Source organism: Sceloporus occidentalis, unplaced genomic scaffold (assembly GCF_023333645.1).
Source record: "Sceloporus occidentalis isolate IW3139 unplaced genomic scaffold, rSceOcc1.0.p SCAF_5, whole genome shotgun sequence".
Taxonomy (NCBI): Eukaryota; Metazoa; Chordata; class Lepidosauria; order Squamata; family Phrynosomatidae; genus Sceloporus; species Sceloporus occidentalis.
In genome coordinates, this window is record NW_028316985.1 from 156,684,694 (window position 1) to 156,699,104 (window position 14,411).

Here is a 14,411-nt window from a genome sequence, read left to right on the forward strand (position 1 = left end):
TGTTTCTATTAAAATTGTTGTTATATTGTAAAACGGTGGGACTGTTGAAGTAGTGATGGGGTACAAGGGAGGGGAATGTGTTTTGTATAGGGTTGTCAGGGTGAAAACTGTCATGTAGAAAAGAGAATTTCTGCTTGTTACCTGGTTGGCAAGCAATGCTAGCTGAAATTCTTTCTTCTTCACAACATTAAATGTATAGGGGCCCTCACCAGTTTTCAATCTGGCAGCTTAGTTTGGAACCACAAGAAGTAATTTTCAAGTAACTAAAATTATTGTTTCGGTTACTTCTGAGAAACAGGAAAGAGGGTTTTTAAAGATTTCTATTAAAAACACAGAGAAAAGATTTTGTGTCATGAGATTTATTAGGAATTTTGAAAAAGCTGCAACAATTCTTGATTGAATTATAAGGATGTATTCCTCTGAGAGCTAAACAACTGAGCCAATTCAATTAACAACTAAAACCAAATGATCAATTAATCAATTAAAGGCAAATGCACATTTGATTGTTTTGAGCCAGAAGTAGTGGATATCATAGGCAGTTTTCTTTCATGGTCAAGTCCAAGCGTTCAAGTATTTGTTTACTTGTGATCCTGTAGCTATCAACTTCTTAAATTTCAACTAAGAAATGAAAATAAGGAAAATCCATAACTGGATGACAGTCACCAGTTGATCTGTATAAACAGAAAAAAAGAAATACAACACATAGGACATGTCTACACTACACTTCCTATGATATTTGATACCAATTCACAGTATCATGGCTATTTCCAAGGAAACCAGGAAACTATAGCTAGGATGGACCACTATACAGAGGTACCTCCATGTAGCAACTTGGCAGATGATATGACTCCCCCCTCTATGCCAGCAATTTCAACCAAACCAATCATTGACCCACACAAAATGGAGGCCAATAAATGTTGGGAGTATGGAAAGGCAGGAAAACTAGAAGCAATGGAAAGGTGCACTGACAGGCTTATCATAGTTGCATTACAGAGTGCCCAAAATGGGCGCTCTGCCGGCACCGCCGCTTGCTGTGTCCAGGAACCGCAGCGGACAAACCATGCGGTTCTCGGACACAACAAAAAGAAGCTGCAAAAAGCAGCTTCTTTTTGCGCCCCGGAAGTGGCGCCGCGAGTCGCTAGTCATGCACTCACGGTGTCACTTCTGCTGCGCGACGTGCAGACGCTAGGCGTCCGTGACATCAAGATGGCGGTGCCCGGGTAGAATGGGCGTTCCCATTTTGTACGTGCCAAGCGTGTACTAGGGTTAAGGGCATCTGGAAAGGATGTCTGGAAAGGGGCGTCTGGAACGGGCCATACTTTCATCTTCCTGTATTTGGAACCTGCAAAATTAGCTTATCACTTTTTCCAGGAATAACAGACAGAAAAGGAGAACAAACACACTAAGCCACCAATTGGCTGCAGTGAGCCAAAACCTGAGCCCATACCAACATTTATTTATTTATGTATGTTATTTATTTTTCATTGACCACCTACTAATCAAAGATTTTGGGAAGGTACTGAACTATATTCAAACATCAAATACAAAAACGATTGTTTAAAAATGCATAATAGAACAAAGATAAAGCCAGTTCTCAAGGATATAGTCAGAGCTTGGAAATGTTAATTTTGGGGGCTACAGCCTCTGGAGCCTCCCCCCACCCCAAGACCAAGCCCTACTAACTGGAGAACTCTGGGAGCTGTAGTTCAAAATAATTACTTCTTGTGAGTACAGTGGTCACAACTGATTCTTCCATTTCACATGGCTAGTTATCTTGTCCAGTGTCAGGAGATCAACCATACATTGAGCTTCATGCAAGAGTTATCAGGGGCAAATAATTTCAAAACATAATTCACCTCATTTCTTTTGAAATTCTTCTTCTTCAATTCCCTGTGTAAAGAAAAAAATGGATAATTTCTGAAACATTCTGTTTGAAAGAAAGCTGAGAACACCGCATGTTAGGTGCATTGGGCTTGTTTTTGATAAAGGGGCTATACAGACCGCCCCTTTCCTGGCTGGATCAGGGCCACAGCAACCTCACACTGTGGCCCTGATCTGGCCTCTGGAGGGTGCAAAAAAGAGCATCAAAAGGTGGCTCCTTTTTTGCCCTCCTAAGGGCGCTATAGCCACAGCAGCACAGATGTATGGTTCCCCTATGGCACTGCATCATGTGGATGCAGCACCTGAGTCACACCATGATGCTATGCACTGTCTGGAATGGTGCATGGAATCATGATTGATCACGGGAACTTCTAGGAATGACCATATAGCACCGGTCTTGAAGTCCCTGTACTGGCTGCCTATTAGTTTCCGGGCAAAGTACAAGGTGTTGGTGATTACCTTTAAAGCCCTACATGGCTTGGGCCCAGAGTACTTGAGGAAACGCCTTCTTCCCTATTGTCCTTCCCGCACACTAAGGTTCTCTGGAAGAAATCTACTACAGCCAAAAAAATCTAGGCTAACATCTGTCTCCCAGAGGGCCTTCTCTACTACTGCTCCTAAACTATGTAACGACCTGCCGGAGGAGATCCGTCACATTTCCATTCTGGTAGCTTTTAAGAAAGCACTCAAGATGGATCTCTTCTGGCAGGCCTTTCCAACTTAGTTACCCTCCCCAGATATAGAGATATTGTCTCCTCATTGGTCTATTCTTCCCCACCTATGTTTCTGCCTTTTTTAAAATGCTTTTAATGTTTTTAATGTTTTTTATACTATTATTGTTTAATTCTGTTTTAGTACTGGGTATGGGGGGGCGGTAGGTCTAGGGTTTGATTTTTAACTCTATTGTAATTGATGTATTTTATTGTTGTAACCTGCCCGGATTCTTCGTGATTGAGCGGGCTATAAATAAATCTTTATTATTATATTATTATTATGATGCCCTGTGGGTGGGGCTAGGACATCTAGCATCAGGACGCTGAGTCCTGACTCTGCCCACAGGCTGGCACAAAGTACCAGTCTGTACAGGGCCTTAGTCATATGTAGACCAGGCACAGTGAAATCAAAGAAAGTTGGGCTAAACTGATTAAATAATTCTACTTAATTTCAGCCAGGTGTACTCTAATGGAATAAATTGTTTCTGAGAAAACTATCCACCAATAGTGTTAGATTTTCCATCAACATTTCTACAGTACTAAAATTTTCCCCCAAAACACAGCTTACTTCATTCTCTTCATCTTTTTCTTCACTACTCTGTAAAGGAAAAGAAAAAAAATGTTTATGTGTCCCATGCAGAAAATCAGCTAGGAGTAGTGCAAATAGATGAGACTATGACACAGGGAAAAGGACATCCTTGTCCCATCCTTATTGCATGATTGCTAAAATATTTTCAGATGATGTTGCGCTTATCCGGTCATTGTTCTGTCATTGAACTGCATTTGACTGCAACTGTGCAAAAGACTTTCACATGACATCATGCTTATCCTGTCATTGTTCCGTCACTGAAGTGGAATTGTCCTGTCATTTTTTAATAATGCGAGTTCGCATTAATATAAATCCACTTAAATGATGGGACAAAGCACAACATCTCTGAAATGCTTTCGTGTAATCATGATAAGGATTGGATAAGGACGAGAGAGTGATCTGCTTTGCTCCCAGCTGTGTCCCATCCCTGTGGGAAAATCTCCAGTGCCTACTGCCTATAAAAGTACCCACATAGTTTTTTTTTAAAAATTAATTATATAATTTCAACCTCTGAGCCAGTTTCATAAGCCTTAAAATTTCCACAAAGAAAACAAAACCACTTTTCCCTCTCTTTTTCTTCTCTTCTTTATAAAGAATATGGTTAGATTTTAAAAGCCTTATTTTCAAGAAAAGCTTACCAGTGCAAGCAGGATCAGTACTGGCCACATAGCCCCAAAAAGCCACAATAAACTACAGACTTAGTACTGTTTCTTAGGAAGTAATGTTCCTGTTCTTACAGAATTTTATTATGCAAACTCTGAATACTTTTTTTAAAAAATCTTGATGCTTTCCCCAAACCAACACTCACAGCTTGCTCTTTGATGTCTTCTTTATTTTCCTATAAAGAAAAGAAGGGAATGATTTAAGTTTCTTTTGAACTTGTCTATTTTGAAAAAAAAAACAACACAAAAAACTAAGAACAGTACAAGCAGAAGATCAAGTGTATTAAGAAAGTATCTCCTTAAATGCCTGCCCTTAACAGAGCTGGTTTTCTGACCTAGGTCCCAGCTTTGGGAGCATTTTTATAGCTGGCCTCTGGGTCACAGTAGCTTTGACTACCCCACCTCTCCTCTCCTTGTGGAGTATACCAGATGCTTGAGGCCAATTCTTGGGTACCAAAGACCTCACTGACATGGCTTTGAAGAAGGCTGGGTGGGGTTCATCTAACCACCAGGAGACTGAATAGCAGGGGTAGTGAATTATCAGGCCTGCCACTCAAAAACTGTTTCCTATTACTAACCTATATCCTCAGGCCAGGCAAAGGGCGGGGGCCGGGAGAAGTCCCCCAGGAGCCCCACCTCCAGAGGGTGAAATCCCATCCCTGGAGGGCAAAAGCCCCACCCCCAGTACACGACGCCCAAAAGGTTCATCATTAGCGCCCTAAGGCACTGAGTTCCCAAGCCATTTACAGCTATATATATGTGTGTGTTAGCCGTTTTAAAAATGCAAATACTTGAAAAGCTCTGATTGTGCTTACAATATTAATTTTAAAACTTCATCCGACAAAACCTAAGAAAATGGTAGATTTGCACATATTTGGGGGGGGGGGGCTTGTGTGTGTTCCCCACCTAATGCTTGGAAACAAGTACCTGCCTCAGCCTAAAGATTACTTTTGTTCTGATGGACAATGGAATAAATACCTGAAAAGAAAATCCCCACAGATACTTACCACTTCAGTATTCACACACTGAGGTTTCTAGAAGAAGACAGAGATTCATGCATTAATGTATATGTGCCAAAATAACACATGCTAAATTATTCTATGTGTCAGTATGTCAGTACTGAGCTAGAAGGATCAATGTGTCGATGTGCTAACAATGCTTGAACAAATTCTTTTTTTGGAGTATAGTTCTCAGTGAACATGACAGAAGGGCTATTTTGAAAATTGTAGTCCAAAAGAGTAACTTTCACAACCATAAGGGGTATTACTAATTTAGCTATTCCCTTTAGATAAAAAGGGGTTAAGTGAAGTACACTAGTCAGTATGATTTCTTTGACATAATGCATGTAATTTCTAAGCAGGATTCTCAACACTAGAGAATTTACAGTATTAAAAGCACTGTAAGAATTGGGTCAGATTTTACTTGGAGATGTATCTTACCCCTTGTAGCTCCATTCATTCTGCCATACCATATGAAAACGGGGACATATATCACCAAGCAATATAAAGGTAAGGTTAAGATGGCAAAAGTTATTAATGAGGAAGAACACACAAGCTAGGAGAATATGCAGCAGTTTGCTTTTGCCTGAGCCTATTAGGAAGAGCAAGATTCTGCCCTTCTTTTCTCCTCTTTCCCCTCCTGAATGAATTGAGTGAAAATTACTTTTGCACTTTAAACTATTTGCACCAATTAAAGTAAGCCAAGGTAAAAGGGAGAAAGTGAAAGGAGAAGAGAGAAACTAGAGCATTTGGAAGGCAGCTGAATGAAATGGGATGACAGAGGATTAATTAGTACTGTCCCTGCCAAATTGAAAAAGTTGGAGATGTGATGTGAAGGAAATAAAAGAGTCTCTAGGAGTCAGCTTTAACCAATGTAGGCTCTCTTTACAGGAGGCTTTTGGGAACAGTAGGAAGGAAGGATGGAAAACACATGGCAAAAAAACATACCCCTTTTCCTTTTCCACCCTGAAAGAAAGGGAAAAAATAGGATTTATTCCAGTACAATGCTGATCTTTTTTTTTAATGCAAACCATATGTGAGGTAACATTAAGGTATAAACCATATGATATCCTGCTCCCAGAAAAAACATCCAACAATGCCAATGGCACACAAGAAGGGATTATGGAGAAGGAGCCTGAGGAAAACATCTTGAATTCTACTCTTGCTTTCTGAATGGCTTCATAATTGGCCGTCTAGAAAGAGCTATTTCAAATATAAAGGCTAGCATGTAAAGGCATACCCTCCAACATTTCACAGAAGAAAACTGGGACATGTGTGGCATACTAACATCAGTGCATGGCCCAGATGGTTTTTAAAAAGGAAGAACAGTTTAGCTAGAAGAAGCTGCAGCAGTTTCCTTTTGCCTGAGTCAAGTGGGAAGTGCAAAATTCAACCTCTTCCACATCCCCCCCTTCCAGTTAATTGTGAGCAAACTACTTTTGCACATTGAACTCAGTTTGCAGCAATTAAAATTTTTGTTTGCAGCTCAGGATGAAGGGGCAAAATGGGAGAAGGAGAAAGAAACCATTCTCAAGGCAGATGGGGAAAATGGAACAACAGAGGATTAATAATTGGTTCTGTCACTGCCAAATTGATACACCTGGAAGGCAGGGTTAGATTGGGAAAGTCTTTCTTATTCTAACTTTTCCACTTTGCTTAAAAAGATTAGATGCAGCATATAACAATTCTCTAATTCTCAAGGCCCATATTCCATCTGTTCTAATTTAGGAGAGCCCACAAATAATGCTGTGCTTGTGGCCTACACAATAATAGTATCAATACTGTCTTAAATTCAAGTAAAATTTGAAAAGGAAGGATGTGCAGAGACACTTACCCCAATGTAGTCCAAGCCAAATGGGCCCTGAAAGATGAAGCCAGAACTTTTAAGAAGACAACTAAAGAGATACCTGCAACCACCCTAAACAATTCCTCTCTCTCTTTCTTTTGGCTGGAAGAGAAGGAGGCCCAGAATGATCTGTCTACTTAAACAAGCAAACAAAAACAACTCACCCCTGTTCCTGTAGTAGGTTTTCCACCCTGGTAGAATGACAAAAATATATTAATCACATTATATTTTTTATTATCATTATTTGCTAGACAGCTGAGAGAGTTTCAAGGGGTTTATATGCTTTGTTTTCCACTGAGATACAAGTCTTTGGTGTCTCAGGAGATTATCAGATGGGAAGGTAATAACAGGAAAAGGATGGGAGCAAAGCTCTATGCTCCCATCCTTATTGCAAAGATTATCAGACACATGGCACTTATCCTATGATTATCCCGTCAATGAAGAGGAATTGTCCTATCACTTCAGTCTTAACAGGTTATCCTGTAATTAAGATATGGAGGTAAATTATGGGACATTTCCTCTTCATTGACAAGATAATCATGGGATAATCACAACATCTTCTGATAATCTTCACACAATGGGCGATAAGGATGGGAGCCTCCCGCTTCGTTCTGTTCCTATTTCTGGCATTAACCTCCATCTGATAATCTTCTCAATCTTTTCGTTGAAAGGATCTCCAAGGTGGTTTAGAAGAAAATAAAACTGCTCCTAAGGGCAGTAATTATTCTTCTGATTTCTGATGTGCATTGACAAGACCCGAGAAAGGGATGTTTGCTTCTCTATGCCTCTGTAAATATAAGCTTATAGGATAAAGCCAATAACCTCAAGAAAGACATTTCAAGAAATTTAGAATGGAGGGAAATCCCATACAAAATTTGGCAAACATACAACAATGATGTCACAAGGAGGAGGACTGTGACTTAAGGAAGCCCAGATGGCTGGACTGGGACTCCAGGAGGACCACATTTAACTCCAGGGCCTAAGATTCTCCACTTTGACATAAAGGGGAAGCTATTACAGCTAGTACAAATGCTTGAGCAATTTGATCTGAGTGGCTTCTCAAGTAAACTACCTGGATTTACATCATATCAATTAATGTGAAAATCAGAATACAATTATTAATTCAGTTATGCACTCCTTGGCATTTTATGATGCATTTCATGGCTCAAAAACATTTGTTGTTGTGTACCTTTAACTCATTTCTGGCCTATGGTGACCCTAAGGCAAACCAATCACAGGGCTTTTTTGGCAAGATTGATTTAGAGGGTGCTTTTTATTGCCCTCCTCTGGTGCTGAGAGTGTAACTAGCCTAAGGTCACTCAATGGGTTTCCAGGGCTGAGCAGGGATTCAGACCCTGGACGCCAGAGTCGTAGACCAGTGGTCAAAGTATTACACGACTCTGGCTGTCCTCAAAAACGTAAGAAAATACAATTTAAAATGCATATCTTAGGATCAAACCTATTTGGAAATGCATATGTTAAGGCATCAAAATAAATATGAAAATAGAACTGAATAGACTTATTTTGATATGAATTCAAAACACACTGATCAAATCTGAATTGTTATTATTTTTCCTTCAGCAGCAACAAGAGTTGGATTCATCAAATAAAATTCACAAGAATAAACAAAATTAAAAGAAGTCTCAGGAGGTTAAAAAAAAGGTTTGATATGTTTTTATCTACAGATGCTATTCAGGCCTTCTACATCATTTCAGCATCCTGATATGTGTGGATTAGGATTGCCAGGCCAGAACTCTTCCAGGACCTGAGATTTCAGGACCAAAACCTAAGAATGAGGGATGTTCCCTTGAGATGGCACAGGAGATGGACCTTCATAATATTACCAGGTGATGTTATAAAAAGTAAATTCTGGTTATGTAATAACCAGAGTTTCACAGAGAAAACCATTCAAATAAAACAAATTACCAATGAGGGGTATTTTACACTCACACAAACACATAGAGGCTTTTCAGGGCAGTGCACTCTTTCTGAAATTCTTCTCCTTTTCCTGAATGACTGGAGAAGGAGGGGTCAGGCACTGAAACTGGAGTCAAGCATTGAGATCTGGAAATCCAAGTGTGGATCTCCTCACATGTGTTAGGTCCACCCTGAGAGGTATTGCCCCTTTTCTGTTGTTCTTTTAGCATTGCATCAGGATCAGGGTACAGACATGTTCCTGCTGTGCTTAATTGTTGCCTTGTTTCATTGCTGTATCTGAATATATGTACTGTATGCAAATGTGAGATGATGGGTTATGATATCATGTTGGTGAAGCTGGAAGAAGTAAAATTAGTCCATGTGCAGCCTAGAATAATGAGCAGATGTGTGGGGAAGAAATATGCGTTCCCAATAACAAGATTGTTATTGTGGGAATCCACAGCTTGATACAAAGGAACATAAAGATGATAAGAATATGCTTTGACTTGCTGACAAATGGGGTGAAGGCTTTGTAATGAGTGAATTGTTTGAACTGTGACTGGGGAAAATTCTTCAGTCCTGACAACAACTATGCACTGTGATCATCTCTGCTTACTGAAGTGAAGTTAGTCTGTACATTACACATTGTAATGTAAAAACAAATAAATGTGGGGTTTCTGACCACTGCAAGTGCTGGGGACTGTCATAGGTATATGTAGTCCATAGCCTCATCTCCCCCCCCCCCCCCTTCCAATAGAAAGTGTTGCCTGAAATGCAGATCATTCACTTTTGAAAAGTGTTTCAGAAGTACCTTCTTTAGACTCAAACTCACCCTATGTCCTCTGTGTTCATGTCCATTCTCCTGTAGTGGGGTGAAAAAAGAATTATTTCTAAACTAGTCTATTGCAATAGTACAAGCATTTAATTTCTTTAAATAGAGACATCAGGGATATCTGGGCTGTCCAAGGATGGCACTGAACTCTGTAAAATATTTATGTGAAGATAAATGCCTTCTATTCTGACAGGCAATGGTGTGGAATAAATGTTTGAAAGCAAGAAAAAAACCCTCTACATACCAATTCATGGTTTGCAGGAACAGGTTTCTGAAAAAACAGAAATGAGAGTTTCATGTTTCCATAGCTAATCTCAAAAACAAAGAGGAACTAATACATGAATAATCTGTCATATTATTCTAAATGTTCTAATGCCTATCCCCTTTAATGTCTAAATGCTGTATTTAAATATACTGCCTGGTGATGTTTCCCCCCTTTTTTTCTTAGTTGGGATGAGGAATCCAGAGCCAGAACCTAACTATTATACTTGATCTTCTACTTTTATTACACATTAATTTTTTAATGGGCAAATAATAATTTGAGAAGGGTGAAACTGGCAGCATGATGTAACTTCCATAAGAATAGCAAACAAAAGTTAGGATAGATTTGTCCTCTGCTAAAGGCTCCTAAATACAACTAGCCCTCCACATCCACAGATTCAACCATCCATGGCTTGAAAATATTTTAAAAAAAAAATTCAAAGAGGAAACTTTGATTTTTTCATTTTATATAAGGGACACCATTTTACTATGCCACTGTATATAATGGGACTTGAGCATTCCCGGATTTTGGTGTCCATGGGGGGGTGGGGGGGTGGGTCCTGGAACCAAACCCCACTGGATCCACAGGACCTACTATGTAACCGATTTACACTGCTGTTTTTGGGAAATGCCCATCTTAAATAGCAATGGATTCCTAATGCCAGCTGACTATTTTTGATTTAAAAATTCTAAATTGACCATGTTCACTATTAGTACTGTAATAAACTTACTATTACATTTATTTTTTAAAGGCAAACACTTACCCTTTTTCCTTTTCCACCCTGGTAGAAAGGAGAATGTAAGGGTTATTTATGAAACATAAGATATTTTCATAGGAAATAAGAAACTTGTGAGTATGCATGCATGTGCAGTGCCAATCACAATGTGGTTCTCTTTTTAGATTTCAGAAATACTCTCAGAATTTGGAAATGCTACTCTTTTGGACAACTTCTCTCAGACTCCTGTTGGCATTATGAATGGCCATACTGGCTATGAGATTCTGAGACCTTCTTTCCAAAAAGCCCCTTTTCCCAACTTTTGCTGATTGACACCTAGAAATGTCTAAATATATGGCTGATGGCTGCAGGTTGAAGGACAGTCCTGGAAGAATGTATGAATTACATATTTAAGCTTATCATAGTGTGATCCAAGAAAAAGGGCAACAGAAAGGGAAAGTCAAAAAAGTTAGAAAAAGAGCCACAGAAAAACTCATCAGCTCTGCCTTCTCCTTTATTGTGAAATTTGTGGGATGGGCCGGGAATTATCCAGGAATATAAAAGCTCACCCCCTTTCCACAGTGTGGCTTTTTACCCTGGGAGAGAGAAATGACATAATACTGAGATTGCTTCAAAAGCTTTCCATAGCTTTTACAAATATGTAGCTACTGTTCTCTACATCAGGAATAAGCAAGAGTAAACACTGGACTGAAGGAGAAAGTAAGACTGAAACTCACCTCATTCTCTTCAGCAGTTACCTGTGGAATTAAAATAGATTGCTTTAACATTTGTTCAGTTCAAAGCAGAACAAGCATATTAAGGGCTTAGGAATCCATTCATCCAGGATGAATTCTTACCTGACCCTCAGATCACACTTAGAGCAACTTTCAGCTGGATGAAAAGTTGCTCACTATGGATATAGACCCAAACAAATGATTTTTTCCCCTTTGTCATTTTGGTTAGAGCAGTGCAACCCCTAACTCACCCCTCCCATGCCATTTTCAGACATCTGTTCAGAAATGGTGCCACAGCAAACTATAAATCCCAGAATTCCACAGCATTGAGCCATGACAGTTAAAGTGTTGTCAAACTGCATTATTTCTGCAGTGCAGATACAGCCAATACAGCTCCAATAGTCAAAGCAGATTTCCTGAATTAGTTGGATTTACATAAGTGCTGCATCAGCAATTGATTTAACAAGTTGGGTCCAGTGGGGGAAAGCAATTGGATTTAGGCCCAGCTTTTAAAAGGGAGTGATCTAAGAATTGGTTTCTTCCTTTAAAAAAAAGCAGTAGCATTAAGAAACTCCCTTTAAAAACAATTAATACATTCTGCATTCTAGCAGAGAGAAAAACAAACAAACAAACAAGTAAATTAATTAAAATGAAACAAAGAAAAACATTTTTAAAGGGGGGGGGCTAGATCCTTTGAATGTTTTACATGTGTATAAGGCTCCCCAGCGGAAGTAGCTGGACATTTTTGTACACCTGCATTCAGTCCAAGATTGTGGAAGCAGAGTGGTATATCACTGTACATAAGATTCACATGTTCATGTGGATGCACATGAGATGTTCATCTGTTTCATTTAGGTATGCATTCAATTGCACAATTTTGCCATTCAACATAAGGGTCGTGGAGCACGCTCAATGAATCACTCCACATGCACTACACAATCCCAGTGGTCAACCTAAGATACTGCTATGTCAGAAAACAAAAATCTGAGGAACTAAGACTTACTCCTTTTCCTTTTCCACCCTGGAACAGCAGAGAAAATAGAGATTAGTCATTTGCATTGTATTTATCCTTTACTTTCCAACCAAAGTAAATGCAGTCCACAAAAGCTTGTGTTATAAAAAGATATCAGTGTTTAACTTTCCACGGGAATCTGTAATTTTTATGGTAAAAATTGGCATCTTGCTGGAGAACAATGCCAATTCCTTAGAAAGAAAAATACTGCTGTGTAACTTGAATCACAGCACAGGTTCTTCAGCTTTGACTGGTATTATTTAGCACTACGGAAAAGCACCCAAAGGCAGCCTGTGTTTAAGGATCCAGTGAGAATCCTAGAAACAGAGGTTGAAGACATAGTTATTTGTCATCAAGTTCACTTTGACTTATAGTGGCGCTATATATGAGAGATGTCCATAAGCCCTGGTCATTAACAGCCCTCATCAGGTCTTAATAAACCTATGGTTGTGGTTTCCTTGATGAATCAGTCCATCTGTAGTTGTACATATATACTGACCAAACAGAATAAAAATAAGAAGTGAGATAAAAAGAATGCAAAGAAAAAGAAGTAAAAAAAAAAGAGGCAAAGAAATTCCTGTGATTCCTTTTCAGTTTGGATACCAATGATTTTTTAAAATCAATTAAATAGCAAACCAGAGGGTGTGGGGCAGTAGTCATTCCAGACTGGGACCTGAAGTTGGGGAAAGAGAGGAATTAACCTTTTGGACCTCTTCTGATCTTGACCACCCTTCACTTTATGTACTCGCTGCTAGTTGTGCAAATGGTGTCACAACTTCTTTGCCCCTTTTTGTGAAAAACCAGGTATAGAGAGGAATTAATGTATGGAGAAGAAACTTACCCCTTTCCCTTTTCCACCCTGGAAATGAAAAAAGAAAAACAATATACTGTTTATCCTTGCTTCCCTAGCTTAAACTTAACTCTGATCTTTATTTTTAAGTCACGTAACATGACAGCTTGCTGGAAGTCGGTGGCACTGTCTTTCAAAGGCCCAGAGGACAGTCTGTCATAACTACTTAATAAAAGTTTGGTCTTGGTCTTCAGCTCATCTCATTCTCATGACTGAAAAATAAGCTCTAAATATCAAGTTGATGTCTAAAGGTTAAGTGAGGAAATGCAGAAACACAGATTGCCAACCTCTGGGATTTGCACACAATGGGATTTGCCATGTAGAAGAGGTCATGTCCATTGGCCACAACCTGTGATACTCTTGTGTTTACTTGTCACTTATCCCTTAGGGTTATGCCTACAGCATTAGTATGAAAGGGATCGTATACAAAGCTGAAAAAGTAATACTGTATATACTCATGTACAAGTCTAGAAATTTAGGTCAAAAAATTGACCCCAAAAATCTGAATTGACTTATCCATGGGTCAATGTAAGTTTTGTATCTTAACTCTTATTTAAAAGAAGGAACCATCTCCTGATGCAAAGCAAGAGTATAATATGTGAAGCACTCACCCCCTTCTACTCTCTCATCCATTCAGCCTTAAGAGGAGGCACAAAGAGTAATGTCTGCTGGACTTTTGTAAGTTCTTTGAAATTTTTTTGGTTTGATTCATCTTGTAGATCCTTTGCTATATGCCCCTAAATTTTATCCTTGACTTATCCAAGGGTCATAGCAAAATCCATAATTTTGGCCCGAAAACTTGCCCTGTACTTACACATGAGGTCGACTTATTGTCACGTATATACGGTAAGTTTCAAGTAACATACAGTAGTTATCAGTAACCCTACAGATTTACCACACTAAGGTCCAGGCACATGAAGTCCTGAAAGAAATACCCATGCAGTGGCAAAGAGAGGTGAATGGATTCTTAAACCTATTTTAAAACACTTTCTCCTAATTGTGATACTTTGGTGCTGAGAAGCAAAATACAAATCAATATTAAAACTCACCCCTTTGCCAAGATTTGGATTTCCATCCTAGTAAATAGAACGAAGTAAGGTAAAATTTATTGTTAAAAGCTAAAACCTGTCACAATATAAAACAGATCCAATCAGTAAATACAAAAACAGTAAATAGAACAAATATGTATCACTGAGAGTGTTTTCAATATTTTTCAAACCCCCTTTGTAATGCTTGATCACTGATCTCTAGATATTAGTTTCCAGGCACACTTGCTATGCATCAGAACTATAAACCAGCCTAACAGAGCTGCATCATTTGTTTTAAAGCTTTATGAGAATGTCACTAATTGCATTCTCCCCTTTTCTTTTTTATGTTCTCTACATCTAGAAAATAAATGC

General features: G+C 39.0%; 1 protein-coding gene across 1 annotated transcript in view; it reads right to left on the reverse strand.

Moving 5' to 3' along the window:
- Nucleotides 1-552: 552 nt before the first annotated feature.
- The window catches only part of LOC149313018 (uncharacterized), a 28,764-nt gene continuing 14,905 nt past the window's right edge, over nucleotides 553-14,411 (reverse strand). The window contains exons 7-20 of the mRNA XM_089527245.1: nucleotides 14,061-14,087; nucleotides 13,003-13,020; nucleotides 12,153-12,170; nucleotides 11,153-11,173; nucleotides 10,464-10,481; nucleotides 9,683-9,709; nucleotides 9,439-9,468; nucleotides 6,854-6,880; nucleotides 6,678-6,704; nucleotides 5,792-5,809; nucleotides 4,853-4,879; nucleotides 3,992-4,021; nucleotides 3,163-3,192; nucleotides 553-618 (exon numbers count right to left, since the gene is read on the reverse strand). Of these exons, the coding sequence (XP_089383371.1) occupies nucleotides 553-618; nucleotides 3,163-3,192; nucleotides 3,992-4,021; nucleotides 4,853-4,879; nucleotides 5,792-5,809; nucleotides 6,678-6,704; nucleotides 6,854-6,880; nucleotides 9,439-9,468; nucleotides 9,683-9,709; nucleotides 10,464-10,481; nucleotides 11,153-11,173; nucleotides 12,153-12,170; nucleotides 13,003-13,020; nucleotides 14,061-14,087 (384 nt within the window). The remainder of the gene's footprint in view (nucleotides 619-3,162; nucleotides 3,193-3,991; nucleotides 4,022-4,852; nucleotides 4,880-5,791; nucleotides 5,810-6,677; nucleotides 6,705-6,853; nucleotides 6,881-9,438; nucleotides 9,469-9,682; nucleotides 9,710-10,463; nucleotides 10,482-11,152; nucleotides 11,174-12,152; nucleotides 12,171-13,002; nucleotides 13,021-14,060; nucleotides 14,088-14,411) is intronic.